This window comes from Cervus canadensis, chromosome 18 (assembly GCF_019320065.1).
Source record: "Cervus canadensis isolate Bull #8, Minnesota chromosome 18, ASM1932006v1, whole genome shotgun sequence".
NCBI classification, from domain to species: Eukaryota; Metazoa; Chordata; class Mammalia; order Artiodactyla; family Cervidae; genus Cervus; species Cervus canadensis.
Window position 1 is genome coordinate 7259214 of NC_057403.1, and position 24714 is coordinate 7283927.

General features: G+C 42.2%; 1 protein-coding gene across 1 annotated transcript; it reads left to right on the forward strand.

Moving 5' to 3' along the window:
* The first annotated feature begins 34 nt into the window (after positions 1-34).
* Positions 35-20356, forward strand: LOC122420632 (zinc finger protein 350-like). Its single transcript, XM_043435984.1, is given in 7 exon segments — positions 35-158; positions 9626-9805; positions 12656-12782; positions 14150-14221; positions 17121-18310; positions 18313-18388; positions 18391-20356. Coding segments are annotated over 6 exon segments (1539 nt in total). The 5' UTR covers positions 35-158; positions 9626-9790; the 3' UTR covers positions 18450-20356.
* The last annotated feature ends 4358 nt before the right edge of the window (positions 20357-24714 follow it).

A 24714-nucleotide genomic window follows, 5' to 3' on the forward strand; every position in this document is an offset into this window, starting at 1 on the left:
GTGGGTTGCCATTTCCTTCTCCAGGGGATCTTACTGACCCAGGAATGGAACCCGTGTCTCCTGTGTTTTCTATATTGCAGGCAGATTCTTTACCTGCTGAGCCATCAGGAAAGCAAATGAAGGAAGCCTGAATTCAACTAAGTGGAGGAAATGAGGAGGTGAATTTTTAAACATATAATGTGTATGTGGAAAAAGCACAAGAGGGCTAATACTGAGTTGGTGGCATATGGGGTGTGTTGGTATCAATTCAGTGACCCCCAGTCAAGGTGAAGGGTGAATTCAAAACCAGGATGTCATCCTTTAAACCTTGCAAAGTTGATATTGCCAAGGGAGACTTGGCAAGCAACAACCTTAGGTTGAGTCAGTCTGTTCATTACAGAGTATTTGGCAAATACTTCCTTGGTACTTGGTTCAATCCTAGAAGCTGAGATTGTGGTGATCAAAACAAAGAAAACCTATGGTCTCCTGGAGATACCATTGAGGTGGTAGGATTATCTTCAAGTGTCTTTCTCAGTGTATCTCTACACTCAAGCTAATTTAGTCAGAGGATGTAAGTGTTTCTAATAAATGCAATAGATGTGGAGTAATTGGCTCAAGGGACAAAGACAATTTATTGTTGAAGGAGCGCCTCATTTGGGGGATTGGGGAAGGACTTAATAATGGTATTTAAGCACCACAGAATACAAGTAGATTTTTAAAAATTTATTTTCTTGACGTACAATGTTGTGTTCATTTCTGCTATATAGCAAAGTGATTCAGGTATACATATATATACATACTTTTTCATATTCTTATCCATTATGGTTTATCCCAGGATAATATAGGGCCCTGTGCTATTCAGGAGGACCTGTTGTTTCAAATAAATTATTTTTGAAATGCCTATTTGTTATCTCCACCAAGGAGATAATACATTCCTTAATTTTAGTGAATTTCCTTAAATTTCAACATTTAAAATAACAGAAAACCAGTAAGATGAAAAAAACCAATTTCTCAGTTGCGGTGGCAGCATTTCAAGTGCTCAACAGTCATGTGGCTCCTGGCACTAGATCAAACTGGACAGCACAGACAGCAAAATGGTCAGACCAGGGTGGGGTGCTCTACCATCATTTCCTCGTACCAGAGAGTAGAGTGCTGGTTTTCATCATTTTCTATTTCCCTGCTGGGGAGCGGGGGACACTCAAAACCCTTATCATATATAGATTTGAAATGTGAATGAATAAACTCATGGGCTAATCAAAATTCATTCTATCACTGGAGGGAAAGATGGTTCTAAGGAGTGGACTGTCTGACGTGTCAGAGAGACTTAACTGATTATAAGGGGACAAAGCAGGAAAGGAAAATTATTGCTTGAATAAATAGAACGAAATGCGAAACAGAAGCCTTAGTCTTTAAGAGTGGTGGAGTATATAGGGAGTCAGTAAGATCTTTCTGGAAGGACTTGGAGCTAAATCTTGAGATTTGTCCACAGGCCTGACACCCGTGAGGAGCTGCCATTTAAATATCCTGGAACTTCCCTGGGTGTTCAGTAGTTAAGACTCCATGCTTCCAATGCAGGGGGCATGGGTTTGATCCCTGGTCTGGGAACTAAGATCCCATATGCCACACGGTGCAGCCAAAAAGTAAGTTTAAAAAAAGTCTCAGCTCCTCTGTGATCCTCTGATTTGAGACAGGTGACTTCTTTCTCCCTCTTTCCTTCCCACTGTTTTTGAAGTGGCATCTTTGCTTTCTCCTTTATCTGGAGTTCTTTCCCATAATACCATGAGAATAGAAGATCCCAGTTATAAACAGTGAGTCTGACTCATAGGAGAAGCAATGGAAATTTGCCATGTTATGGCCGACTCAGAAGCAATAGCAATCCTGGGTTTGGGTCATTTACTCCTCCAGAAACATTTTAAAGCACCATCACTGCAAATCACTGTTTTGCACAGTGAGGAAACATCAGTGAACAGAATGGGCAAAAGAACAGCCTTCACAGTGGACCATACGATCTAGTGAAGGAGAGAGAGTGAATGGATTATAAAATGTTGGGAAGTGATAAATTCTATGAGGAGAAATAACTAATATTAACAATAGTAATTTACGGTAAGGTAGCAATGAGGGAGATTTCCCTTCCCCAAGGAAAGGCTTTTCTGGATGTGTGCTAAGTCCCTTCAGTCGTGTCTGACTCTTTGCAGCCCTGTGGACTGTAGTCCACCAGGCTCCTCTGTCCATGGGATTCTCCAGGCAAGAATACTGTAGTGGGTTGCCATTTCCTTCCCCAGGGGATCTTCCCGACTCAGGGACTGAAGGTCTCCTACATTGGCCGGTGGGTTCTTTACCACTAGCGCCGCCTGGGAAGCCTGTTAGCATTTAATAGTCCATTATTGAAACCCATTCAAGTTTTTGTTCTGAGAACTCGGGATACAAAAATACTACAGAGTTTCTGTCTGAGGAATTCATAGTACTTTTTGGAGGGCAGACAAGTCAGCATGATGGTCTGGAAAGATAATGATCTTCAGTCATCCCTTGTATTGACCTGTTGTCTCTTTTTCTCTTTTGGATGCCTTTTGTACTTTCTATTGTTAGTACCACAGGGTAGTTGCAATTTTATATTAATAGTTGTATTATTGTTTTTGAGACTGGCCTGGAAGGGTGTCCCTGACTGCTATCTGAAGAAGTAACATGTAAGATGACTCATGAGGGAACAGCCATAGTAACTAATATTCTCTCATTGCTTCCTGTATGCCAAGGACTTAAGTGGAGGCAAAGTATTCACAAACTCTTGGTAGCCTATGAGACCACAAGGTCTTGGAAGTGAGCAGAGTAGTGGAAGAATTAAGTGGGAGGCAGGGAGTAATGAAGATAATGGAGAATCTGTTCGGTGTGTGCCTGTATGTAGCCTTAAAAGCATTCTCTTGAGATCTTGCTTTAGTCTGTTGTCAGTAAACTAATTCAGAGTTTTGTGGAGGGTATAATAACAAAGATGGTTGCAGTATGGGAAAAAAGGAGGTGGTTAGAGAGGCATTCACTTCTGGGGCTGGTGCGGTGGCAAAGTCAGTAGTAATTCATATAAATGGAGCAAAGCAATGAGGGCAAGCACAGGGAATGCTTCTGGGGTTATTTTTGAGATGGTGTTAACAGGAATCAGTGGCCAGTGTGATGGTGACATGTAGGTTATATTTTGGGTTGATCTTCTGACCTTCACTTCAACCTACAATCCAGCTAACATCTCCATTCTTGATTTACTGTGTAGTAGTGACTGCTAGATGAGAAACAAAATAAGGGAAAATTCAGTCTGGATGGGAGAGGACTTATATTTTAGAGTTGTGCACTTTGAGGAGCTTCCAGACTGGAGCAGGCAGTATGTTGTGATGCTATGTTAATCTTTGAGTTTAGTGAAGATTCCATCTCCAAGTCCATACCCCAAATATAATCAAAATTGTCAGCTTTACTTAATCCCTTCAAAATTTTTAAATGCTTAGTAATCATATTACTAAGGATCATATTATGAATGCTGTTCTGGAAGTCAATATTTCATCCTTTCAATAAGTCACTTAAAAAATACAGGTAATTCCACAATTGGTTTATTGATTTATATTATTTTCAATTTGACCACACCACATGGTATATGGGATTGTAGTTCCTGGTCCAGGGATCAAACCGCAGCGCTGTATTGGAAGCATAGTCTTCACCACTGGACCACAAAGGAAGTCCCTATAATTGGCTTTTTAAAGGCTGTAGACTGTTCTGTTTAAAAGATCTATGTTTAATTTACCAAACTCTTCACCTGCTGATTGTACACTCAGGTTATTCCTAGTTTAAAAAAAATTACCAAACAAAAATTCCTAGCATTGGAAATTCTGCATCAATTAGAATGAAAATTTTAAATTGTATAGATAATTTCTAAATTGCCCTCTTGAAAGGATGTACAGATAATATCCTCTACTACCCCTCTGTCTGTGTAAAATAACGGCTAATATTTAAGTGTTTTACTTGGGAATGATGCCAAACAATGTAATACTATATATCACCATGTAATTATTCGGAATTGCCCTTTGTTTTCTAAGGAAATATTTGCATTCCTTTTAAGCCTCGCCCCTCGGTTCGCAATTGGAAACAGCCCATTCGCAGCCCCCGACAGAAGTGTTTACAGTGCTGGGCTCTTCAGCATCGGCGGCTCCGCCCCTCAGACAGGTCTCAGACCGACCTTACTCATTCTCCATCCCCGCTCCACCTCCTTTCCAGATTTCACCTTGTCTTTGACAGCCGCCTTTATAACGGGTCTTCACTCCTACAAACTTCGTTGATCGTCCAAAGGCGGCTACTAACGCTAGCTCCTCGAGTCTCTCCGCCGTACGGAACTGCACTTCCTGCAAGATGGCCGCCCCCATGGTGTTTCTCCGGGGTGTTGACGGGCGCCGCCATCTCTCCGTAAGCCCAAAAAGGCAAAATAGAATCCAGCCTGCGCCGCCACTGTTGGATAGGGTCCAGCCTCTCAAAACTTGTTCGGCATGGTGCTTTTGACCGACAACGAGAAGGGAAAGGGAAGGGAAGTGTCCCAAAGTGATTTCAATTCCCGCTCTGAGCCCTAGCTTCTGCGGTGACCGTTTCCTCTCTCGTCGCTGGGGTGGGCGTGATCCCGTTACGTCATAGAGCTGGGCGGGAGGCCAGAACTCCAAGACCTCAAGGTCGCGCGGGATCAGAAGCGTCCCTAGCGACCGCCAGAGAGGGGACTTGCGCGCGACAAAGTGGTAATGGGAATGATTTTAGAAGTGAATCCAGCCTTTGGTAGCTGCCCGGAGCCTTGAGAATCTCAGTATCAGGTGGGTAGTGTTCGGGACGTCGATCCGGAGTGAGGGGCCTGCGAGGCCAATGGAAGGCCTTCAGGCGGTTTTTTTGTGCTCAGTCACTGGGGGGGCTTGGCTTTCGTCATACGCCCTTTGGCAGTCAGTGCTATTAAATCTCTGAAGAGAGAAACGACCGAGGCGCTGGACTGAGGGTTTGTGTCTTTGTGTTTTGCAACAGCCTTCCTAAAATTGAGTTCCCTTGCTGACTTTATAATTGACCTCTCCAGCCAAAACTTTTCTTTTTCGTTTCCCGCCCTGTTCCCCTCAGGATTGAGGACTATCAAAGAAAAGAGGGATTGAAAGTGAGCTGGAACCTGAAGGGCCCTCTTGGGTACAAAAGGCCCTCCCTGTCACCCCCTTTTCTTGTTTGTAGAAAAAGGCTTTGATCTCCTGGACTTTCAGGGATATCCAAAGAGCAGACTAATTAGGGAAGTGGGAAGTGAGGGAATGCAGAAACTAAGGAAAAGCAGGCAAGAAACAATAGTTCACGGAATCTTAGTTCCTCCTTAAGGGTTGTGCATAGGATCTTATGCATACCTTTGAGTTGTTCTGCAGAAACTCAGACATTTGCCAGGGCGGAAGATGTGATTATTTGCTGAGCACAAGCTTGTAGACCCCAGACTGGTTAGAACTAGAAAGTTGATGATGAAGTTTCCTGAAGCTGTTACCTCACCACCAACCAGTCAGTAGGAAGTCATGAACCCTGCATCCCTCATCACAAATAATTGCTTTAAAAAACCTTTCCCTGAAAGGCATCAGGGAGTTGAGGTCTTCTGAGCCTAAGCTGTCAGTTCTCCTGGCTGGGCCCTGCAGAAAACGCTGGGCTTTGCTTCACAACAAAGTGGTGTCAGTAAATTGGCTTTGCTGCTCAGCGGGTGAGCTGACCCAAGTTTAACTTGATAACAATTTCTGCTCATGAGGCTCAGTGATTAAGAACTGGAGTGGTAGGTAAATATCAATGAATTTGGTGTTTTGTGTAGGTGTCTTGTCACTGTGGGGCTCAGACATGGAGAAACCTGGAGTGGGGGAAGGGTGCCAGTGAACGGGGTTTTATGGTCCAGATTTAACTTGGAGTCAGGTTTTTGGTTTTGTTTTATTTTGTTGGGGTGACTAGTGTATGTGAGGAGGCATAAGGCTGGAGCTTTGGAGAGTAGGTAGGCTTGAGATTCAGATATGGACTCCTGGGCACAGATTTGATGATAGATTCATTCAATTGATCCAAATCCAGTTCACTCCTTTAAGCTCATACCTTCCTCAAGACCTTAGTTGAAAACTATTGTTATGACATATAAACACTCTTGTCATTATCATCTTTCAAAAATAGTTAGATATAATCTAGTGATGTGTTATAAAAGGTGTGTTTTATTTCTCTTGCCTCCAAGTCTACACCACAGTTTTCTTGTGTATTCCCTTTCAGGTTCATTCTACACAAGTGAAAACATCTCTTTACCCTAAATGCTGAACTCCAATGGAAACCATGGTGTATGTATGTGTTTAATATTTTTGTGTTACCTTTGGATGGAAAAGGCACCTTTACCGTACCTTTGGAATGACCTTTATAAGAGATGTGGCTTCCCAGGTGGCTCAGTGGTAAAGAATCTGCTACCAGCATAGGAGATGCAAGAGGTGTGGGTTTGATCCTTGGGTGGGGAAGATCCCTTGGAGGAGGAAATGGCAACCCACTCCAGTATTCTTGCCTGGAAAGTCCCGTCCCAGGGACAGAAGACCCTGGTGGGCTACAGTCCATGGGGTCGCAAGAGTCGGACATGACCGAGCAGCTCAGTACATGCATATGCACATATAACAGATGTTGGTTTTATCACTTTATTTCTAATTATAAACATTTCCATAGTATAAAATGGTTACATTTTCTTAATGGCTGCAGTAGTGTCATGTCAGGTGAGTGAATCAGTTGCAAGGTTACTAGAGTCACATTAACTGTACATATACATTAATTTGGGTAGGCTTGACTTACATACTTAGGTTTTTCTGCAGCATGTTAACAATTCTCTGCTTATCCAGGTTCTCTCACCCACCCACAGGATTTGTTGTCATTTACTACTGAATAATTCAGAGTTTTCATTTATATTGCCTTTTTAGTTTGAAGGTTTTTCATTTTTTTCCCCTGGATATGCAGGTTTTGGTTTCCGTTTTTATAGATGTGTTGAATTTCTCATTAATATTTCTCTTCTTGCGTCTCCTGCATTGGCAGGCGAATTCTTTACCACTGAGCCACCTGGGAATCCATATCTCTTATACAGATCATTCCAAAGGTACGGAAGAGGTGCCTTTTCCATGCAAAGGTAACACAAAATTATTAAACATATACATACACCATGGTTTGCATTTCTGGTTTTGTTGTGTTGTGGTCAAGAAATAAGCTTCTTTGATATTAATTTGTGAGACTTATGAAAATGTCTTTCTATGGCCTACTTTGCTCTTTAAGGCTTCATATTTTTCTCTTTGTACATGTGTGTATTTCTGGAAAAGCAGGTGGCCCTTCTAGGGCAACAGGAGTGATGCCATAAAGTGATGTGTGCAGTGCCAGGAAACCATCAGGAAATCCTATCCGTTCGTTATAGGAGGGAGAGGAGGACTCATGAACAGGGGATTATGAAATTTGAATGTGGGCGAGATGTTATATTCATGTTCTCCTGTATTCATGAGTAGTCCTGAATTTGATGGTCCTTGATAGTCCTATAAATAGTTCTATACGTTTTCTCTTGTCCAGATCTCTGGTCCTGGAGCATAGAGTAAAGTGATTCAAGATTGGCAACCGAGTGGAGTTGCATGTACCCAGAGGTCAAAGACAGAGGATGAGTTGCTTGGATGACATCACTGACTCAATGGATATGAGTTTGAGCAAGCTTCGGAAGATAGTGAAGGTAAGGGAAGCCTGGTGTGCCGCAGTCCATGGGGTCAGAAAGAATCAGACGTGACTTAGTGACTGAACAACAAGAGATCAAAGAACAGTTGTGGTGGGTAGAATGGGGGTGGGTCTGTGGTTTTGGGGATTTAGAAAAGCTATTGGGAAATTATCTTGGAAAAATTTGTGGCCAGAAGGAGTGGAAGCAAAAACTCATGGTGATCCCACTGAATCAGTGAGCTTATAATGTGAGTCTTTCTGACTCCTTGTCTCTTTGATTTGCTGCTTTGGAATGAGTGTTGGGACTTGCTCCTGTTCTAATTTTCTCTTTGTGGAAGAAGTTTGCTCTGTGTTTGTGCATTGAGTGTTCTAAGAGCTGTTTCAGACATCTAGTGTATGTGCTGTGCTTGTATGCTACTTTCTAGGCTGGTATTATGGGTAGTGAACTTTTTCAGCCAGCTCTTCAGAGAACTAAACTTTTGGAGGTTGTTTGGTAAAGAAGGTAGAAGTGGTTAAGGTGATGAGCTGTGGAGAGAAGAAGCCCAGGTTTGAGATTCAGCACTGCCTTTGAGAAAGTATGCCACTCCGGACAAGATACTGTAGGTTCTAAGCCTTGACATGTTTCATTTAAACATAAATCTAGTGATTTGATACATCTGGATTGGTGGCAAGGATTAAATAAGAAAATACTTATGATTTGCTTAGCATGTTAATCTTCATGGTGTTTGCACTGCCCTGAGGTCTAGATGTTGTGGTTTTCTAAACAAAAGGAAACTTTCAAGTATTAGAATGTTATGTTAGAGGACACCTATATTAGATTTTGTGTTGGTTCTGTAATTTTGTTGTTCAGTCGCTCAGTCATGTCTGACTCTTTGCAATCCTCTGGACTGCAGCACGCCAGGCTTCCCTGTCCTTCACCATTTCCTGGAGTTTACACAAACTTGTGTCCATTGAGTCGATGATGCCATCCAACCATCTCATCCTTTGTCGGCCGCTTCTCCTCCTGCCTTCAATCTGTGATAAAGTAACAAAAACTTAGTTGTGTAAACACAAATCTATTGTCTTAGAGTTCTATGGGTTAGGAGTTCAACATGGATCTTACAGGGCTAAAACCAAGGTCTTAGCAGGAGTGTGTTCTTTCCTGGAGGCTGTGGGGGACAAGCTATTTCTTTGTCTTTTCAAGCTTCTAGAGTCTGTCCATGCTCCTTGGCTCCTGGTTTCCTTTATTCCCATCTCCAAAGCCAGCAACGGCCTGTCGAGTTCTTATCACATCGCATCTCTCTCTGGTCCCTTCTGCTTTCTTCCACACATAAGGGCCCATTTGGTTACATTGGGCCTACCTGAATAATCCAGGGAATCTCTCGATTAGTAGGTCATCTGATTAGCAACTGTAATCTCATTAACAACCTCCATAACCCTTTGCCATGTGATGTAACATATTCACAGCTTCCAGAGATAAGAACGTGGATATCTTTGTGGGGGCCGTGACTCTGCCTACCACAGCAACTTTAGCAACACCAACAAGGTGTATGGCCCAGTAGTTGTGGTTTAGTCCCTCAGTCTTGTCTGACTCTTTGTGACCCCAGGGACTGTAGCTGGACTGTAGCCCACCAGGCTCTTCTGTCCATGGGATTTCCAGGGGAATGTACAATTTGAAGTGAGTTGGCTTTTGGACTGGGCCTGACATGTATACACTATTGATACTGTGATATCACTGTGATATACACTATTGATTAGATAACTAATGAGAACCTGCTGTATAGCACAGGGACATCTACTCAGTGCTCTGTGGTGATCAAAATGGAAAGGCGCTCTAAGGAGATGGGGATATTTGTATATGTGTCCCTGATTCACTTTGCTGTACAACAGAAATTTACACAGCATTGTAAAGCAATTATACTCCAGGAAAAGTAAAGTGAGTTTGTTTTCTAAGTCCTTAGAATCAAGTGAAGTAAGCAGAAGGAAGTTCCAGGACCAGGAAAGGATCACTTCCAGGAATACGTTAATTTGAGATGTGAAGTCTATGATTGGAATTTGAGTGACAATTTGGAAAAATAGAAGAATCCCAGTTCCAGTCATTTTCTAAGAACAGAAGAAAATGACCATGGTCCAGGTGAGTTTGACGTGTTTACTTCCTCCTTTCTTTTATGTTGTATTTGTAGAGGCTTATAAAAATTGACTTAATTTATTGGAAAATGGCACATTTTTGAGAGCCTGAATCTGAAGAAAAATATCAACCACAATGTCTGTGTCAGGGTAAATTTGAAATGGGGGGGAAGGCAGGTAAAGAATCTGCTCAGAATTTTCAGTGTCAGAATATTAATGAAAAAACTGTAAGACCCTAGGGGTTATTTATGTTGTTGTTCAGTCACTAAGTCTTGTCTGACTCTTTGCAACCCCATCGACGGCTGTGTACCAGGCCTCTCTGTCCTTCACTGTCTCCCAGAGTTTGCTCAAACTCATGTCCATTGAGTTGGTGATGCCATCCAACCATCTCATCCTCTGTTGCCCCCTCTCCTCCTACTCTCAATCTTTCCCAGCATCAGGGTCTTTTTCCAATGAGTCAGCTCTTTGCATCTTGTGGCCAAAATATTGGAATTTCAGCATCAGTCCTTCCAGTGAATATTCAAGGTTGATTTCCTTTAGGATTGACTGGTTTGATCTCCTTGGGAGATCCAAGGAACTCTCAAGAGTCTTCTGCAGCACCACAATTGGAAGGTATCAATTCTTTGGCGCTCAGCCTTCTTTATAGTCTAACTCTCACATCTGTATATGACTACTGGAAAAACCATAGCTTTGACTATATGGACCTTTGTGGGCAAAATGATGTCTCTGCTTTTTATTTTATTTTATTATTATTATTTTTTAAATTTTTTCCCCCCATTTATTTTTATTAGTTGGAGGCTAATTATTTTACAATATTGTAGTGGTTTTTGCCATACATTGACATGAATCACCCATGGATTTACGTGTATTCCCCATCCCCATCCCCCCTCCCACCTCCCTCTGTACCCAATCCCTCTGGGTCTTCCCAGTGAACCAGGACTGAGCACTTGTCTCATGCATCCAACCTGGGCTGGTGATCTGTTTCACCCTAGATAATATACATGTTTCAATGCTGATCTCTTGAAACATCCGACTCTCGCCTTCTCCCACAGAGTCCAAAAGTCTGTTTTGCACATCTGTGTCTCTTTTTCTGTTTTGCATATAGGGTTATTGTTACCATCTTTCTAAATTCCATATTTATGCGTTAGTATACTGTATTGGTCTTTATCTTTCTGGCTTACTTCACTCTGTATAATGGGCTCCAGTTTCATCCATCTCATTAGAACTGACTCAATTGAATTCTTTTTAATGGCTGAGTAATATTCCATGGTATATATGTACCACAGCTTCCTTATCCATTCATCTGCTGATGGGCATCTAGGTTGCTTCCATGTCCTTGCTATTATAAACAGTGCTGCAATGAATGTTGTCTCTTCTTTTTAATATGCTGTCTATGTTTGTCATAGCTTTCCTTCCAAGGAGCAAGTATCTTTTAATTTCGTGGCTGCAGTCACTGTCCATAGTGATTTTGGAGCCCAAGAAAATAAAATCTGCCACTGTTTACACTTTTTTCCCATCTATTTGCCATGAAGTGATGGGACCAGATGCCGTGATCTTAGTTTTTTGACTGTTGAGTTTTAAGCCAGCTTTTTCATTCTCTTATGTTGCTTTACTAGATTATCTCCAATAATTTTGGAAGCTAGTGCCAATAAGAGAAATAGCAAGCATTATGTAATTCGTGTTTTTTTGCAGAGAAGGTAGATCATTTCCTCAGTAAAGTAAATCTTTCCTGGTACTGAAGTTTTAATAAATTACTTATTTATTTGGCTGTGTTTGGTCTTAGTTGCAGCATACAGTATCTTTCAGTTGTGGCATGTGAGATCTAGTTCCCTGGCCAGGGATTGAACCAGGGCCCCCTGCATTGGAAATGTGGAACGTTAGCCACTGGACCAGCAGGGAAGTCATCACTGCTGTTGAGAACTTAGAGACAATAAATCATATTGGTTATTCTTTTGTTATGTATACGTAGTTTCCCTTTGGATATTTTTGAGTTTTCCCTTTGAGTTTGGTGTTCTGCAGTTTTACCTCCATGTGTGTATAGCAGTGGATCTCTTTTTCTTCCTGCTTGGCATTGTTGAGTTCTCTCATTCTGAGGTTTTGTCTTTTACCAGTTCTAAAATATAATCTCCCTGTTTGTCTTTGGTTATTACCTTCCCTCAGATTTTTTTCTTCTTCCCTCAGATTCAGAATAGGTGTAAATTCAACATTCTCACTATGTCCTTCATATCTCTCAACCTCACTTTTGTATTTTCCATTGTTTTCTTTTGTACTTCAGATCTGTTGTCCAGTTCACTTCTGTGTTATATCGAATTGGTAGTCAGTCTGAAAATTGAAATTCCTAGTTTCAGTTTCTGGATTCATTGCTTTGAATTGATCTTTGTTTCTTCAAGTTAGCCGTCTCATCTTTAGACTGTTATGCCTTTGCACGCATTAAACATTGTCTATATTTCAGTGTCTTACAGTTCTAGCATCATCAGGTTTTTCATGTTTAATTCTAGTGCTTATTGTTTCTGTTTAACTTGTGCACTGTGAAGGCTTCTTGAGGGTAAGAACATGCGTGTTCGTTTTGATATCACCTGCACATAGTTCAGTGAATGCACATATGTACACAGATGACAGATGTGTCAAGGTTAAAAGAAGTTTTAATGACGACATTTCAGGAAACCTGAATTATTGAGTGAATGGGCGGCTGAATTAGAGTAACAGGATGTCTGTATAAGATTTTCCATTCTTCCACACTGGATAATATATCACATATATGGATACAGCCTACGCAGTAGAAAGGATTAGATTTCTATACGTCTCTTCCAAACCATCTAAGAATCACCCCAGATTAAAGAAGAATTTGTTACTACAGGGATCATTATTGTTTGAAGATGTGGCTGTGGAGTTCACCTGGGAGGAGTGGAGGCTACTAGACCCTGCTCAGAAGGACCTATACCAGGACGTGATGCTGGAGAACTACAGCAACCTGCTGTCTGTGGGTGAGGACCGCTCCCCCGTGCCACTCAGCATGCCCAGTCAGCAGTCTTGCCTTTCTCAGTTGTGGAATGATTGGGGGGCGGATATCTGAAGTACGAATGATGTAAGAGAGATCGTCAGACTTCTGCCAAGGGCCAGATACTGCAGTCTGTGCGGGCTGCCTACTGTTTCTCTAACATATTTTTTTTTTTTAAAGAGCACATTTATTTATTTATTTATTTTTTTTTTTTTTAGTGCACACACTATATATATATATATGATATATTATTTATTTATTTATTTATGGCTGTGCTCGCTCTTCTATGCTGTGTGGGCTTTTCTCTAGGAAGTGGGGACTACTTTCTAGTTGCAGTGCACAGACTTCTCATTGCAGTGGCTTCTCTTGTGTGGAGGTCTCTAGGGCATGGGGGCTTCAGTAGTTGGGGTTCCTGGGCTCAAGAACACAGGCTCAGTAGTTGTGGCACATGGGCTTAGTTGCTCCTCAGCGTGTGGAATCTTCCCAGACCAGTGATCAAACCCGTGTCTTCTACATTGGCAAGTGGATTCTTTACCACTGAGCCACCAGGGAAGCCCAGAATATATATATATATATATAATCGATTATGTAGGTATTCCGCTAAATTTATTATATGTCTTATAAGTAAATAAGAGTTAGTCACTCAGTCGTATCCGACTCTGTGACCCCATGGACTAGCCCACTAGGCTTCTCTGTCCATGGAATTCTCCAGGCAAGAATACTGGACTAGGTTGCCATTTCCTTCTCCAGGGGATCTTCCCAATCCTGCAGAGATTGAACTCAGGTCACCTACATTGCAGATGGATTCTTTACCATCTGAGCCACCAGGGAAGTCCATACGTACTATGAAAGATACATAAAAATAGAAACGTCAAAAGGATGAGACATTCATGAGATGAATATTTTTAAGTAATTTTAATTTTTAAAATGTAGTGGTACAAAACACGTTTGCTATCGTGTTTTAGAAGTTTTCCTTTACTTCTTGAATACTCTGTTTTGTAAGAGCACTTTATTCTGAATGAATAACACTTTTAAAGTGTGACAGTGTAATGTCTTAGTTACAGTCAGTGACCAGAGTTTGTTGACCCATACATATGACTTGAATTTTTATAAATGATAGATTCTTAGTCTCCCCTCAGGCCTCAGACAGATTTATTTCATCTAGGATCTTGATTTGTTTTGCTTAGATTTTTTTTTTCTTTCTATGGATTCTCAAGTTTTTGCTACTGCAAGGGGAAAGCTACTTCCAAGGTGCAGCTTCATAATCTGTTAATATAAACGGGATCATTGAACAGTGTTTAGATTTCATGCCCAAAGATTTTGCTAAATAGTATGTTATTTTTTTGTGAATAGGGTATCGAAGTCCCAACAAGTTGAAGCAAGGAGACAAACCATGGATAGAAAGGGAAAGTATCCATGATCCAGGTAAGTGCATGAGAAACATCCAGGGAGAAAAGAAGTAAATTCCTAGATCTGTGAAGGCCTCACAGCTTTGAAGTCATGTTATGGTGACTCATCTTCTAGTTTCTAAACTTTGACAGTATCTCAACAGAGCCTCTGAGGATTCCTCTCCTATGTTAATATTCATTACTTAATCATTTAGAGGAAAATACTCATGTTTTCACCTCTGGATTTTATACTGATTTATTTCATCTAGAGTCTTGATTTGCTTTGCTTAGATTTTTTTCTTTCTATGGATTCTCAAGTTTTTCACTTCTTCATTGACTGTCATAGTATCACTGCTTGTTCCTTCCTCTTACCTTGCTTTGAAAATTCAGGCTTCCATGCCTCTCTGCAAAGAGAGAACTTCAAATTCACCATCATCTCCTGGCTAGTGAACCTCAGGTAATACTGATTTCCCTTCCTAACATTCAGCCCCACCCTGAATGCTGTGTTCTCATGGCAACTTGGTCTTTTAGTGTACACCTGTCTGTTTATTCATTCTGGATGGGCAAATATGAGATAAAGCAAATGTAGCAACATGTTAACTGTAGAATCAAAGAGGTGGGTATATAGCTGTTCACTGTGTAGTTCATTCAATTTGTATGTTTGAAAAAATTTTTTAATAAAATTATGAGAAATGCTATAAGTATTGTAATTTTCAGAATGAATTATGCCTCCCATATAGACTGAAATAAAGGAATTCAGTCAAGTAAAAAAAAAAAAACTCACAATCTTTGGCCTCACCTGAAGTGAAACCATAACCTTCATGCATACTTTGCTGATTTCTTCATATATTTGCTGGATCAGATATATATATATATATATATATATTTTTTTTTTCCCCCCTCTCTTTTTTGGCCGTGCTGTGTGGCACACAGGATCTTAGTTCCCAAATCAGGGATCAAACCTATGTCCCCTACAGTGGAAGCTCAGAGTCTTAACCACTGGATCACCAGGGAAGTCCTCACAAAACCTTCAATTGTAAAAAAAGAAACCACACTATCTGCAAAGTACAATAAAGCAAAGCACAATAAAATGAGCTGTGTTTGTATAGAAATATTACCTAAAGAGGGAATTCATTGGCAATCCTGTGGTTAGGACTCCATGCTTCCCCTGCAGTGGGCATGGACCAGATTAGATCCCTGGTCAGGGAACTAAGATCCCCTACAAGTGTGTGGTGCAGCCAAAAAAACCAAATTGAATTGAAGGTTTGTGGCAGCTCTGTGTCAAGCAAACCTGTTGGCACCATTTTTTCCAACAGCATTTGCTCACTTTGTGTCTTTCTCAAATTTTGGTAATTCTCTCAATATTTCAAACTTTTTATTATTATGTTTGTTATGGTGATTTGTAATCCATGATCTTTCATTTACTTCTACAACTCACAGAAAGCTCAGATGATGGTTAGCAATTTTTAATGAGAAAGTATTTTTAAATTAAGATATGTACTCTGTTTTAGACATAATGCTATTGCACACTTAACAGACTACAGTATTATGTAAACATAACTTTTATATGCACTGGGAAATAAATTCTTGTCACTAGCTTTATTGCAATACTTGCTTTATTGTGGAGGTCTGGAACTGAACCTGGAATATCTCTGAGTTATGCCTGTACAGATAACCCCATATTTGTCCTCTAACCAAAATCTTCTCCAAATTCCTCTTTCCAGTTGAGTTCTTTATGTCTGTACTAAGATACCCACCTCAGAATGTTTGTGTCAAAATGCACACCGATTTTCCCACATTAAAAATCTCTTTCCCTGGTGTTCCTCACCAACTTAAGCTGGAACTTTAGTCATTTAGGCCAAATACCTGAGGAAAATCTTTAATTCCTCCTTTTTATTTACATTGAATTCAACAGTGAATGTTGTTTTTTCCTTCTAGATGTGCCTTGAGTTCCTTGACGTGTCCACATGTACACTGTTGTTGCTCCAGACCAAGCCACTGTTGTCTCTTGTCTGATTACTGCATTAACTTTCTCTCCCACACTTCTTCCTCTCCCATCACTATCCACACAGCAGTCGGCAATCTTTTGAAAATATAAATCAGAACCCCCCACCTCCTCAGAGCTTCTAGTGGCTCATCACTAGTCTTAGCATTAAATTCAGATTCTTCTACCATATCTACATAGTATGATTTCTGTCTACCTTTTGAACTTTTAAGTTTTCCTTCTCCCTATGTAACTGTTCCATTCAGGGCCCACTGGCTACCTTTCTGTTTCTTGACTTGGCCAAACCTTTCCTTTGTCAAGGCTTTTACACTGCTGTCATACTTGAGTGAAACATGAAGTTACTTACATGAAGCTGCTTAATTTTTATTCCTAGTTTCTTGGCTCACCTTTTATTTCCTCACAGGGCATTGTTCTTTTTCATGTGCTGGGAACCACTTTTCAGTGTGAATTTGTCTTATTTCTTTGCTTCCATTTTGTTCTCTTTTGCCCAGGGGAATGCAGAAAATGTGTTTCTCTTTGGTGTATATTCAGATGCTGTGACAGCACATGATACATATTAGACATTCAATAAATATTGGGGGAGAGAATGGATACATCCTCCATCATGTTAGATCAGATGTCTCCAACTTATTTTATTTTGTGTTAATGACACATATTTCTACTTTGTCCTCTTTTGCCGGTTTTGCAAGGATCTCTTTGGAGAGTACCAAATATTTTACTAATTGAGAATTGTCTGCCACTGATTCTATATCTTTTTTTTTTTTAGATGTTATGACCTTATTGTGTTTACCCCCATTTTCAAGAAGTAAATTTACACTTAATGATTTTTTTCATATGACATAATTGTCACAGAGAGCTAGCCCAAACCATTTCATTTTAGAAGCAGTTTTATTGCATATCCTGATTATGAAAGAATTCATTTTCTTTCTAGAAGTTGGTGATCCTATGCAGCAATCCTTGGAAATCCAATACAAGCATAAAAATATGGAAAGAGGCCATGAATTCAGTTCTTTGGGAAATATTTTTTGTCTGCATGGAAATCTTGTTACTTTAAGGCAAAGCCATGAGAAGTTTGACATACTGAATTCTAATTTAGATTTAGTTAACCAGAATAGAAGCTCCATGGCAAAAAATCCTGACAAGTTTAATAAATATGAGAAATCATTTCTTCATAGTAAGCATGAAAAACATTACACTGGAATTAAATGCAATAAACATGGAAACACTCTCCGCACCAATTCAAAACTCAGTATACATCAGATTGAAAAAGGAAAGAAACATGAGTGTGTGGAATGTGGTAAAATCTTCATCAAAAAGTCTCAACTCACTGTACACCAGAGAACACATACAGGAGAGAAGCCGTATAAATGCCTTAAATGTGGTAAAGCCTTCTGTAGAAAGGCAGAGCTTAATATACATATGCAAGTTGAACAAGGAATAAAACCCCACGCGTGCAGTGAGTGTGGGAAAACCTTCTCTAGGAAGTCTCAGCTCCTTGTACATCAGAAAACTCACATAGGAGAGAAACCATATATGTGCAGTGAATGTGGGAAAGGCTTCATCCAGAAGGGTAACTTCCTTATACATCAACGAATTCATACTGGAGAGAAGCCCTTTAGATGCAAAGAGTGTGGTAAAGCCTTCAGTCACAAGCCATGTCTCGTTGCACATCAAATATTTCACACTGGAAATCCTCCCTATGTATGCAGTGAGTGTGGAAAAGCCTACTTTCAGAAGTCAAGTCTCGTTAAACATCAAAGAGGTCACACAGAAAAGTGCCACAAATGCAATGTGTGTGGGAAAAGCTACTCCAGAAAGTTCATACTTAGCAGACACCAGAGAGTCCATACAAGAGAGAAGCCCCGTGGGTACAGCAGCTGTGGGAAAGCCTTCTGCCATAAGTCCTCCCTCACTAAACATAAGAGAACTCATACAAAAGAGAAACGTGTCGATTCAGTCAAGGTGGAAGAGGATTCCTTGGAGAGCCATGACTCATGTGCCACAGAACCCAAACAGGAGAAAACCTCTGTTGAGACAGTGACAATGCAGGGGCCTGCTATGGCAGTGCAGGCATCATTAAACATCCATGGGTTCCTTGCCCAAGGGAATGTGGTTCTTGTGGGGGAGAGCCTGTGGCCAGACGTGTCCCCTCAGGAGATGGCAGAGAGTTTTCACAGGAGAGGAACCTCATGAATGGGGTTGTGTGGTACTGCCTTCAGTTACCAATTATGTCTTCTTTTATGTCACAGGAAACATGTAAGGAGGAGTGCATTCAATGTGGACCAGCCTTTGGAGCAGACTTTAGCTTTTTATGTAGTTGAAAACTCTCACTGAGAGAATGCTAATGAATGCAGTGATAATGGAAAGGTCAATCAGTCAGTCAGTGTTAGTCGCTCAGTTGTGGCTGACTCTTTGTGACCCCATGGACTGTAGCTTGCCAGGCTCCTCTGTCCATGGAATTCTCCAGGCAAGAATACTGGAGTGGTTGCCAATCCCTTCTCCAGAGGATTTTCCCAACCCAGGGATCAAACCTGGGTCTCTCACATTGCAGGCAGATTCTTTACCATCTGAGCCACTAGGGGAGCCCAGTACAAAGATATACCTCATTAAATATCAGCAGCTCTTAGTAGGTTGAATAGTAGCGAGCTTGACTTCAAAAGCATCATAAATTCACATCAGAAAGAAATTTTGGGAAGGCAAATATGTCCATAAGACCACCCTCATGTTCGATTATTCTCTGAAAGCACTGACTCAGAAACTAAAAAACCCCACAAAAACCTCAAAAACTCAAAAAAGAAAAACTCAAGAGCTGCTATACTTATGGTTACAGGTTATGATGGTGAAAAGTTACAAATTAGCAAATCTAAAATGTGCTTAAGGCAGACTTTAGGAGAAACCAGGTACATCCAGTTGTCCTCCCAGTGGCGTTCGTTGTATGGACTGTAATTCTGTGAGCAACTCATGTGCATATTGCCAGCCAGAGAAACTCACCTGAGCCTTAGTGCCTAGGGACTTGGGATGGGGTTTCAATAAAGGGGCTCCTTATGCTAGCATGGAGAAACCACATGGCTGACTTTAGTTTTTCAAACTCTAGCCTCCTTAAAGTCAAACCAATACAGCATGGCCCAGACCCCCAGGCAAACAAAAGCAAGTGTTCACCAAAAATCATATTGCTGGCATAAACTGTATGACATGGTTCAAACCCCAGGTATGTAAAGATGCTCTCGGCAGGCATCTTTCCAAGGGCTTAGAGGTTCCCTCTCAGGTGCAGATCAAAAGCCAGTCCTTTCTTTGGAATGTACTGGGTCTGAACACCCTCAACCTGCCAAGTCAGCTTCTAATTTGCATACCAGTGAAAACGGTAAGGTTTTTAATAACATTGTTCCTCATCATGTGTCAGAAATAAATGTCTATGGATACACGAAATGTGTAGAACCTTTAGCAGAATGGCAGCCAATCTCATAAAGGAGATAAGCTTGTGACTGCAGTGGAAATTTGGAAACTTGTTGATGTAAAACTACCCTCATTTTCCATCAGATTAACACCCTTAATATGTGTGTGTGTGTGTTTTCATTTTTTGGCTGCACGCCACAGCTTGTGGAACTTTCCTGACCAGGGAATCAAACCCATGCCCCCTGCAGTGGAAGCATGGAGTCTTAACCACTGGACTGCCAGGGAAGTCCTTAATGTGTAGTTTGATAGATAAGGACTTGAACTCTTTCTCATTGCTAGGGAATGACTCCATAACTCACCTGATGATGGTTCATAGGCAGTGTCACATTGTACCTATTATATCTAAATCTTTGGTCACCTTTGTTAGATTCTTTTAGAAGCAAGTTGCTAGGCCAGCCCACCCTCAATGGGAGAGTTGCACATCTCTGAGGGCCTTCTTAGAGTCAACCAACCTACCTGAATAATCATCAGGGAAAAAGATATTCTTTGTGGAAAGTTGCCATGGTTTCCTGTTTAAACAGCGCTTGAACAGAACCTGGTGCTCTCTGTTCCCCTCACCCCCACCCCCAACCCCACCTTGATCCAGCCTGGCTATGTAGAGCCAGCCTTCTGCCACCGCCTCAGGGCACCCTTGGACCACTCCCAAGGTGTCTGCTGCTGCTCCAGTGCAGTGAGCCGCTGCCTCAGCCCCCTGATGTGACCACCGTGTACCCCTTGCAGGGGCCCCAGCACTCCTGCCAGAGCTTGGAGGCCACAGTCAACTGCCAGAGCCACCTGGAGCCTCCCAAGTTTACCTGTCCACCTCTCACTACTCTGATGGCAACGATGTGGCTTTGGAGAACTTTGTCAGATGTCTTCCTAGCCAGTCTCATGAGGGGAGGGAACATGCTGAGAAGCAGATGAAGCTGCGAGAACCTCTGAGGCGGCTGCATCTTCCTCCGGTGTATCCAGGAACTGGAACAGGATGACTCAGAGTGGGCTCAGTGCAATGGAATGTGTGTTCCACTCAGAAAAGTGCATGAATCAGTCACTACTGGAACTGCACACAAGTTATATGATATATAATACCTGCTGACAGAGATGAGCCCTGCTTGTGTGACAACCTGAGTGAGCAGGTAAAACACACCAGAACTGAGTGACCTCATAACCGACTTGTGTGTGGTGAGGGTTCCTGAATTGGGTGTGGCAGAGTGTTTCTGACAGGCATACCCAATGATGATGAGAGCTAAGCGTTAGGCTGGCTTCCCAGTGGCCATGGGGGTGACTTCCATGGTCACCATGGTAGTGCATCCCTTTTGGGTTTTTCTTTACCCTTTCTGTAAGTTGTATAATACTAAAGCACTAAAGCATCCACTTAACTCTTTTTTTTTTTTTTCATTTGCCTGTTCCTTCAAATTTGGTACCTAGGAGAAAAAAATGACAGACACATTAAAGACCCCAGTATATACTCAGATTCCAGTACCATTGAGAACACCCAGTCTCATGGGAGGAGGGCCCTGGCTGATAAGAAAATCTCACAAATGTCACCTTGTTTGTTACATAGGAGGGATTTAGCTAGAGGTCATTGCTTGCCAGTTATTCACTTGAAACTTTGTGCTGAGTCAGGACCCTGGAGGATGAATAACTCCCCCTCCCCAAAGTTTCTCCCCCCACTGCTCTCCTCTCATTTCCCCCTCTCCACCTTGGAACTCTTCTTCCACTCTCTGAGGAGAGTATATGGCTGGCCGTTGCTAGAATCCCGGAGGACATGGGATGAAGATGATTCTGAGACTCTGGACAAAAACTGAAAACACCAATTGTTTTCTCCGCAGCAGGGAGACAAACAGGAAAAAGCAAGTCCCATCTCCATCTTCATTCTGCCTACCTGTTCTTTTTAGTGCCCCCACATTGGCAGAACTTAATATGAAGCTGGCAAGAGAATCTGGTTTGCGCTATCCCAAAGCAGACAGTGGAAGAGTAGGTTGAGAGATGAGAGACACTAGCTAAATAATCAGGCCAGCAACCTACTTCAGGTGAGATTAACTGTGGCGCATGTCCCCGGCCCCACAGTTTACAGATGTTACAATTCACTTACAGAGGGTGCAGGTTAAGAATATATTTATGAATAAAATGTATTTAAACAGTCCTTGAATATTTGTTCTATATAAGACAATCTGTTAGTAAAGTTACTAGTCATGATTTGTGTGTTCTGTGTGTGTGTGGTGGGATTTGTTAGTAACTGATGAGATATATGACACAAAACACTAGTATGGTTTATGCCCCTATAATCTGTATGTTTTTTTTTTTTTTTATGTTCTTATTTCAGGGACAGATACACAGTCTGAAATCATGTAAAGTGAGGAAAGGGAAGATCCTTTAAGGTGCTGAAATTATTGATCATTGGTATGGAAAAGATGAAATTAGGTACCTGCCTCACATTGGGCTTCCCTTGTAGCTCAGTCGTTAAAGAATCTTCCTGCAGTACAGGAGACCTGGGTTCAATCCTTGGGTTGGGAAGATTCCCTGGAGAAGGAAATGGCAACCCACTCCAGTATCCTTGCCTGGAAAACCTCATGGACACAGGAGCCTGGTGGGCTGCAGTCCATGGGGTCACAAAGTGTCGGGCACGACTGAGTGACTAACACTTACTTACTCACATTGTACATCAAGATCCATTCTCATTAGATCAAAGACCTAAATTTGAACGGTAATATTTAAAGAACACAATCTGGGGGAGAGAATTGGACTCTGATCATTTCAAAAGCCCTCTTTCCAGTGGCTTCCAGCCGTGACATCCTCATATGCCCAATAATTGACTCTTGGGATTGCCCAGTCCCTGACCACAAGGACCTTCCCATCACTGGCCTGTACAGAATTTTTAAAAAAAATATTTATGAAGTTTTTTTTTTTTTTTTTTTTTTTTTTGAGGAGGACCATTTTTAAAGGCTTTACTGAATTTGTTACAATATTGCTTCTGTTTTTTGTTTTTTTTACAAGAAGTATATGGGATCTTGGCTTCCTAACCAGGGATCAAACCCACACTCCTTGCATTGGAAGGTGAATTTTTAACCACTGGACCTCCATGGAAGTCCCCTGTGACGTTTCTTAATCATGGTTTTGGAAGTCAGAATGTGTGTATGATTCTGGCTATTTGGTCCATGGCTTGAGCGTCTTTGAGTTCATTTTGCTCAGAAGAAACAACCTGAGTTAGTATGTTAATGATGATATCTACAACAGCAATTTTATTACATTAAAGGTGTTATTGACAGCAGCAGTCTCACTCCTCTGACTCTGGTGGATTGGTGTTCACTTAGTTCAGGGCTGGGGTCAGAGAGTAAAAGGGAATAAAGTTCTGGACAGAGATTAATCATAAACTCAGTAGTGATACCAAGCAAGGCCATGTGGGGTTCCTTGGCATGATAGCCTTTCTGTGTCCCCCACTTCTTGATTATAGAAAACAGGCTTCATTTAGCCTTCAGGACCCTTCCTGAGTTCCTTTGGGCAGGTTCAAGTGGATACTAATTAGGGAAGGGAAGGAATGCAGAGACTAGAGAGGAACAGTCTAGAAACAATAGTGCAGGCCTGGGGCAAAGTCCTGGTAGTGTTAGTAGCTCAGTCCTTTCTGATACTTTTGCGACCCCAGGGCCTGCAGCCCGCCAGCCACCTCTGTCCATGGGATTTCCCAGGCAAGAATACTGGAATGGGTAGCCATTCCCTTCTCCAGGGGATATTATAGGCAGATTCTTTACCGTCTGAGCCACCAGGGAAGCCTGGCGCACAGTCCTGTTTCCCCTCAAAGTGTAGTGGTGGCCTCCCCAACCAAACCCAAAGCGTGCTAGGCCCTGCCCTTCTTCCCTGGCACCCGCGTGCTTCATTGAGGTAGGAGCCGCCCCATAGCGCCTCTCAGCGGGCGGCGGCACCTAGCCCTCAGGCCGCCCTGCTCCGGCCATCCACTCACTGTGCAAGTGGGCAGGTGGGAGTTACACTCCGGAGGCACCAGCTCCCAGGTCACCCCATTGGTCACGAGCTGGCTGGTGGGGCCGGCGGCAGGCTGAACCCACAGCGCCTGCAGCTTCAGACAGTGACCTCGGTTAATGGGCCCATCAATTGCCTCTACGTGGCCACCGTGGTCTCTGCAGCCTCCATGCCTCGCTCCATTGAGGATTGGAGGACGATGTTGCTGGAGTGGCCAAGTACTTCGGACTCGGCTGCATTTTAGAGTCGCCCCTTTCCGCTCCGGCTCCCAGTGTAACGGGGCAGTGAGCCAGGCACAGGCTCTAGCGGTCTCCCTCAGCCATTGGCTGGCGCCACAATGGGTCCCGCCCACAAGCAAGGATCGCTAGTGAGCAACTGTCAACCAGGGACGGTTAGTGGTCCTGCTCAGCCGTTGGTCAGTGGCACAGTGGGCCCCTACCTCTTCCCCTCTTGTATATAAAAGGAGCTCGAATTCCAACCGAGAGCTGACTTTTTGAGATGCTAGTCTGCCATCTTCTCAGTCTGCTAGTTTTGTGATTAAAAGTCATTACTCCTTGTCCCAACAACTAGTCTGTAGATTTATTGGCCTGTCTCGCATGGAGCAGAAAGAGCTTGGGCTTGGTAGCAAATGGATTCACACCCTGTCAGTTAAGCTGTGTTGCAGATACTGAAACCCCATCAGGTGGGAGAATTTAATTATATTACAGCTTGTGCTGCACACAAATACTTAGACCCCTGACCACTTGAATCCAGTAGGTTCACTATATTGACGCCCACTTACTTCACGACCAACCAATCAGAAGAGTGTGCATGAACTGACCACGCCCTTTCTGAGCCCTTACTATAAACCCCCCTCACTACCTCTTCAGGTTAAGACAGTTTTGAGGGGTTAGACTGCTGTGGGTCATTTTGCCTGGCAAAGCTGTAAAGCTATTTCCTACTTCACTCAAAACTCAGTCTCCAAAATCAGTTCAGTGTCGGGGTACAGATGCTGGATTAGGCTTCAGTAGGGAAATTCAGTTTTAGGGGGACCCAGTTTCATCACCTCAACTTCTCCAAACCTGGACTTTTCTCTAGAGCCTTCTATAGCCAAAAACTTTCTCAAGGTCTGCCTATTG